Source organism: Camelina sativa, chromosome 9 (assembly GCF_030686135.1).
Source record: "Camelina sativa cultivar CO46 ecotype springtype chromosome 9, ASM3068613v1".
Lineage (NCBI taxonomy): Eukaryota > Viridiplantae > Streptophyta > Magnoliopsida > Brassicales > Brassicaceae > Camelina > Camelina sativa.
The window spans coordinates 32,630,081-32,637,462 of NC_141888.1; the positions used below are offsets into that span (position 1 = coordinate 32,630,081).

At 37.8% G+C, this 7,382-nt stretch overlaps 1 protein-coding gene across 2 annotated transcripts; it reads right to left on the reverse strand.

Moving 5' to 3' along the window:
- Positions 1-385: 385 nt before the first annotated feature.
- On the reverse strand, positions 386-6,074 carry LOC104712402 (putative calcium-transporting ATPase 11, plasma membrane-type). 2 transcript variants are annotated; one of them, XM_010429299.2, is made up of 7 exons: positions 5,562-6,074; positions 3,911-3,965; positions 1,885-3,809; positions 1,632-1,787; positions 1,364-1,535; positions 988-1,286; positions 386-905 (listed from the first exon to the last, which is right to left on the reverse strand). In XM_010429299.2, exons 1-7 carry the CDS (start codon positions 5,730-5,732, stop codon positions 606-608), a joined length of 3,078 nt encoding a protein of 1,025 aa, XP_010427601.2. In that variant the 5' UTR covers positions 5,733-6,074; the 3' UTR covers positions 386-605. The 2 variants fall into 2 exon arrangements, with proteins under 2 accessions (XP_010427601.2, XP_087323427.1); XM_087467301.1 differs by lacking the exon at positions 5,562-6,074 and adding an exon at positions 4,056-4,478.
- Between the last annotated feature and the right edge of the window lie 1,308 nt (positions 6,075-7,382).

Sequence of the window (7,382 nt, forward strand, 5' to 3'; positions counted from 1 at the left end):
TGATATCTCTGAGTAGCTCAGAATCTGGCAACCCATCATCAAGCCTAGATTTTATCTCTGCCTCTTCTATATTGGATTTTGCATTTTTGTTGGATTTAACGAGGCATTGATTAGTAGCCATTCACCATGCTTGGCTCTGAAAAGCAAGGTCTCTAAAATCATCTCCATGGTAAAAATGTTCATATGGAGTCTTTCTCCATTTTCTTTTGTGGCCAAAATCCTCAGAGCTTCTATTTCAGGTAGTACGCATTTGCCTTTTCTTCTCTAATCTTTTGTTTGGATTTTGAAACCAATAAGCCCAGTACCAGATCTGATGCTTTACTGAATATTACCCTGAGAAGTTACCAGAGATCGGCTTGTTTGATTGAACTGATCAGACATTTGATTTGTAATCAAGTCCAAAATGCGATTTTAAGATGTTTCAGAAACCAAAACATTGGGTCAAGTGGAAACTCAAAATAGAAAAAAAATAAATTCAAACCCACACCCAAAATAGAAAAAAAAAATCCAGCAACGATTTTATACAACTTGAGATCAGATCATTAGCCCGGAACTGAAAAATAAAATCAAATATAAAATGGACGTAGCAATTACTAGAAAGTAGGTTAGGCGGAGTCAGATGGACCAGAAGGAAGCAGCTCATAACCATCATGGTGACGGTTCGACTCAACTGGTATGCATTTAAGACCAACGGCTAGGATCATGCTTACGGAACCAAGCAATATGCAAAGTAGCCAATGTTGCCAGCTCAATGGAACAGTGCTTGCAAATGCTCCCAGGAACTCAACAATGATTACTTGGAATCCAACTGTTGCGGTCATTACAGCAACAAACACCCAACTGTTGAACATTCCTTTAAACACGTTTATCTTCTCTATCTCTCGGCTGTTTACCTCGTTAAACACCTGTTTTTATGCAAATCATTAGTGTTCAATAATTTCAGAAACACTATATGTTTATTTGGTTTTTATGGTGAAATTAGTTCACCTGACAAAAGACGAAGGAGTTGAAGATGATGGTGTTAAGAACAGCTGTTGAGTCTGGGCCGTTGAGGTTGAGTATTTGTTTGCCAGCAAAGTTGAGGATCCCGAGGACGATTAACTGATAAATGCTTTGACCAATGATGTTTCTCCACATTGCTCTGGTGATAAAGCTAGCAGTTCTAGCTATTGGTTGACGTTTCATTAAACCTTCATTGGGAGGTTCAGTTGCTAGAGCCAATGCACCGAGTGTGTCCATGATCATGTTGACCCAAAGTAGCTGCACAGCAGTGAGTGGTGCAGATCCTGAAAAAGTGTAAAACAATCATAGGTGAGATTGTTCCTCATTGCTGTAAATGGTGTATGTGTTTCATTTTACTTACCGGTGATGCAAGCAGAGACAAAGTTGATGATCAGAGCAACAACATTAACAGTTAGCTGGAACTGAACAAACTTCTGGATGTTTATGTATACAGCTCGTCCCCATTTCGCCACATTCACTATCGTTGCAAAGTTATCGTCCATTATGATTACATCAGCATTCTCTTTCGCAACCTGTGTATCACCGGGAGTTTAGCTTACAGAAGATTATAAAATATCGATTTACCAATGATATCATAACTCAGTAACAGAGAAGAACCAAAGGCTAACCTCTGTTCCAGCTATTCCCATGGCAAGTCCAATGTCAGCCTCATGCAATGCAGGAGCATCATTTGTTCCATCCCCAGTAACTGCAACTACCTCTCCCATTTTCCTCAAGTTGTTGACTAATGTATGTTTGTCCAATGGCAAAGACCGAGCCATCACCTGAAATCAGTTAGAAAGAATATTATAAAACGCTTTAAAAATTTTCAAGAGACGTGTGGGAGAGTTAAGAATCCATTATATTAATCTAAATCAGAACCTGAATTTTGGGTAAAATGGCCCTCATTTCATGTGCAGGCAAATTGCGGAATTGTGAACCTTCTATAGCTACACCTCCCGCTGTAAGTATACCACATTCCTTTGCAATTGCTTTGGCTGTGCTTAGGTTATCACCAGTGACCATACGAACAGTGATTCCAGCAGCTTGACAGGTCTGAACGGCTTCCCTAACACCAGGGCGAACCGGGTCCTTGATTCCAACAACTGCGACCAATGTGTAGCCACCATCAGGAAGATCCCCACTGGGAGCTTGATCAAGATCCGTGTAAACTAAGCAGAGAGTCCTCAGCGCCTCTGAAGCAAATCCCTCTATGACATCAGAGATACTTGCAATCTTTTCTTCAGATAAAGGAACAGATTCTCCGTTTGAATTCACAACCTTCTCGCACATTTTCAAGACTATTTCAGATGCACCTTTGCAGAAAGCACGTACTTTACCACCAGAATGAGATGTAAGAACAGACATTTTCTTCTTGTCTGAGTTGAAAGGCTCGATCTTGAGTATCTTATGTTCTCGGCGTTGCGTGTCAACATCACCACCCAAAAGCAAACCAAATTCCAGTATCGCCCTTTCAGTAGGTGAACCAAGGATCTGAGTTTTTCCTTCCTTATCCTTAACGACTTCAGAACCAGTGTTCTGAAATATGGCCTGTATAAGGATATTCTTAACTTGTTCGGATAGGTTCAACTGGAAGTTTTCCTCTTGCCTCTCCTTGATATTTTCACATATCCAAACTTTGTTGACTACCATGTGGTTAGTGGTTAAAGTCCCTGTTTTATCCGTGCAGATGCAGGTTGAAGAACCCATCGTCTCACATGCAGCCAGATGCCTCACAAGTGCCCTGTCACTCATTAACTTTTTCATAGCAAATGCTAGACTTAAGGTCACAGCCAAAGGTAACCCTTCAGGTACAGCAACGACTATAATGGTAACAGCAATTGCAAAGTAGTCAAGCAATGTTAGTGCATCTTCAGAAGACCACTCAGTGATGCTACCAGCCGTGGCTTTCTCCACAACAAACCTTATGCACAACACCACAAACGTAAGAACTGCAAATCCTAAACCAATCTTACCTATGATTGTTGCAACACCGTTTAGTTTCACCTGCAGAGGGGTCTCATCCTCTCCACCTTCACTGAGAGTATCCATCAACTTTCCCCACTCAGTCCTCATACCAACGGTTGTAACCAGCATTTTCGCAGAGCCATTTTGGACTTTGGTTCCTGAAAGTAGAAACGGCTTCTCTTTATTCACACGTGATGGTTCACTCTCGCCCGATAAGCTTGACTCGTCTATCTCTAGATTGTATCCGGATATAAAAATCCCATCAGCTGGAACTTGATCCCCGATAGACAAATGAACCACATCTCCAACAACCAATTCATGGATGGAGACCTCTTGTCTGCTCCCATCCCTGGTGACTTGAATGATAATCTTCTTTTTCTCTCGATCCAGATCTCTGAACTGCAAAGATTGCTTGTAGTCACTGATAGCAGTAACCATGACCACCAATATTATACTTAGCAAGATCCCTGTCCCATCATACATGCCCTTTGGAAATCCTTCTGTGGCAACTCCCACTCCTATCGATACTACAGCGCAGACCATAAGGATGATGAGGGTTATATCTTGAAGCGCCTCCCAAACAAACATTAAAAATGATCTGGCTGGCTTCTCAGTATAACGATTTTCTCCATAAATTTTTTCTCTGATATGTAGTTCACTCGAACGGACACCTTCAGTGAGAGATACAGACACTTTCTGAGCAATTCCTTCAGGTCCTCCGCTGGTCGTCAGGCTTTTTGTGTCATGGTTGCGAACCATAGAAGCAAGCTCATCTGCTTCAACATAAAACCCTGCTTTTTTGACCTCATCAGTGAGCTTATATTCACGGCGGGCACCAGCTGAAGAAATACACAATGAGAAGATTAAAAATCAAACCCAGTCGCCCACCAAAAATTTTGCAAATCATGCATCTCTGAAACTCAAACAATGCATGTCTTACCATCAATGAACTGAAGAGCTGCCTTTTGAACGTAGAAGGCAACCCGTATCTTTTCCTGGTTATGAAACAAAACAAAGGAAAACGTGAGCTTATAGAAGAACACTAACAACAACTAAATCATTAGTCACTACAAGAAAGAACTAACAGTCATTGATCTTTTCTAGAGCACCAAAACATGCCAACTGCTACAAATTTTTTGTTTTTTTTTCTTTCTTCGCATTATGCTTTTTATGCAGAAGAGGGTATATTCTTTAATCTAACACCAGCTAATTGTTGTTGTATATGTCAAAAGATACAGAGATCCAACAAAGATTCAAACGGAGCTAATGTACCTAAAATTGTATTTTTTTTTCTAATATCTCTAAAACTCAATGAAATTGGTAATGTCTTTTGCAACACAAATCACGTTTTGAAAATAGATTTCAAACAGGCATGATTTTATTTTAGTTAGCTCAATAGTCATCTGTCAGTCATAATAGTCAAACAGCCTAATGTCTTTGTTCAATAGGAAAGAAAAGAAAAATAATGACAAAAACAGAGAAGAAAGGGACCAAAGGACTTAAAAAATTCAAAGAGATCCCCATAACTGATTCTTTAATTAAATAGACGCAAGTGGACAAATAAAGTCGATGTCTGTTTCAGAAATATGATATGGATCCGCTCTTCACGAAATTTCCAAGAAACTTCCCAAAAGCTAAGGCAATTGCACAACAAGTCAAGAAAAGAGAATGCTCAATAGTCAATACCCACCAAAAGTCAACAACTATATGAATACTAGATTATATTTGATTTGGCTTTAACGTCCACAAAATGGATTCTTAATTATCCTTGAGCTTTTAAAAAAAGAGAAAAAAAGGTGCAGCGATGGGAATATGCTCAAGCCGTGAAAGTACTAAAGTTTGATTTATATTGGAGAAGACACGAAAGCATGACATGGACAATTATGTCAATGTTGGGTAGGCAAATAGTATATGAATAGCCCATAATAAACAACTCATCCGTTACACATTACGATCATAATCAGTAGTAGTTGTCCCAAATCAATCTTTTAAAGACTTAGCTGAATTCTAATTTTACGCGTCATATTTTGTTTTTTTTGGTTGACTGAAAAAGTATTAGTATGTGTGTTTATAATGAGGTAACTATAATTTCTCGGTTCAGATAAGTTCACAATATAACTAGAACGATTCTTTTGGATCGCTAAGGCTAATCGCGAAAAATAATGAAGATTAAAGTAAAGAGAAAAAAAAAAAAAAAAAAAAAAAAGGTGATTAAACAAGAAAAGCAACCAAAAACACTCATCGAACGGAAGAATCATCAAACCTAAACCGAAGGATCATTCATCGTATAGTTTAATTTATTTGTTAATATATCTAACGGATCGTGATCTGATAGCGTAAAAGGAAACATCAAAAACTGTAGTCCAAGATGAGTTAACTGAAAACATTAAACAACCAAAAAAAAACGATCGCAAAGGCATTTTCTCGGAAACCAAAACATTTTCTCGGAAACGAAACATTCTCCAGAAAAATCAAGATCATGGAAAAGAAAAGAAAAAATCAGGAAGCGAGACACAGAAATCGCAAGTGCATCTACATGAAGAGAACAGAGCTAAAACAAAATCGAGGGAAGGAGAAGGAGGAGAACAGACCTGGATCTGGCATCGCTTCTTCTCATTCTCAGCGAGTTTCTCGAGATTACTGATCATACGAAAACGACGAGCTCGATTTTTGACGAGTCCGACGGAGGACCTCCATCGCTGACGAGCTTCTAGCGACGGATTCTTAGCTTCCACCTCGAAATCCTTTAGGAGATTAGACATCCTCCTCCCGTTTCTTTTTTTTTTCTATCAACACAAGAAACTCTCCGTTTACATTTTCCTCTATACAGAGAGAGAGAAGAGAGTGTGAAGGCTTCTTCTTCCCCCCTATTCTTTATGCTAAATCTCTCTCTCTCTCTCTCTCTCTATGGAGCAACGTGGGAGTTTGTTGCGAGTGTTGAGCTTTTTTATGGAGTGTCCAAGACTCCAAACCCGGTTTTACTCGGGTTTCCGGGTCGGGTCGCCTTTTCGTATCCATTGGATTGTTGTTATTTAATTTGACGCAGTCCAACTTTGAAGAAAAAGCTTTGCGTCCCCTTTTCGTGGGTTTCGACTTTCGAATGTACTATTAGTTTTTGTTGTATCAGTTTTTTATTTAATAAAATTTACAATAAAAACATGTGACATTTACTTACAAAATAAATTGTAAATATAGTAAATTCGCAGAGTTGCACAGATCCCATCTTCCAATGAAAACGCTATTTTTAGCATGTTGATTTAGCTACCATTTTGTCTTCTTTATGTTCTCTTAATTTCTACGCTAATATTACAAGTAGGTTACAATTAGTAGTATTAGATGACTCTTAATGGTTAATTAAATCTAATCTGATCTCTGATCTAAAAAATTAATATTTATATAAGACATAAATCTCATACCTTTTTAAAAAAGTTAACCGAAAATAAATAAATAACAAACACTAATAGATAAAGTAAAGGGCATGGATGGGTTGCTCTGAAGCCTCCCTTAAAGGGTGCGTGGACACTAAAATAGCATATGCCCATCCCAACTTGCTCTGTTTTAAGGTATCGCCCACCTTTATGAGGCTGCGATGCCTAATACTATTATATTTTCTTTTTCTCTCTTTTACCCCTTTTTCATTTCTTTACAATATTAATATGCACACCTTTGTTCACCAAAATATATTCAAGACTTTTTTGTTTCTCTGTATGCAAAATTCATAAATAAAAATTGACCAATTTTGCTAGCACTAGTCCTAGCTTTATGTGTAAATGCGTTTTAACAAAGTTGACGAAAAAACAAATAACATGTTGATCAGATCCAAACAGACAGACCTTTAAACCTGAGAACAATATTAAAAACTATAGATAAGTCCGAAAACTGGTCACTTATATATTATTAACACATGTACATTATATATTTATATATGACGTTATATGATGTGAACTTAAATTATTAAATGTAAGAAAAAGGTTAGCTCCCATAGTCAGAAAAATGCATTCAATATATTATGGAAGTCCTAGCTGTTTATTGGCTTGTCACCCATGGTTGACCCAGTTTCTCTTAATGAGGAGCAAATTCTTTATTTAGCAAAAAGAAAATAGTAGTAGCAGCCTAGCAGGTCTTATTTAGCACACAAAATGGTAACAAGTTTTTTTGATTTTATTTATTTTTATAATATGATATTAAGACTGCGCCTGGCCAGATGCAGAACCCCCTCCCGAGTACAACTTATTTCACAAAAGCTAATCAGGATATCTTGTTTGTTAAGTCTTTAAGCAAACTGGTCAAGCACATACAACAACATTTGACAGTTGACACAATCAAGAAGCACGCCATGGACAAATATTCTACAAATTCTGTTGCTTTGGAAACCATATCTCATAACCATATTCCATATAATATGAAGATAT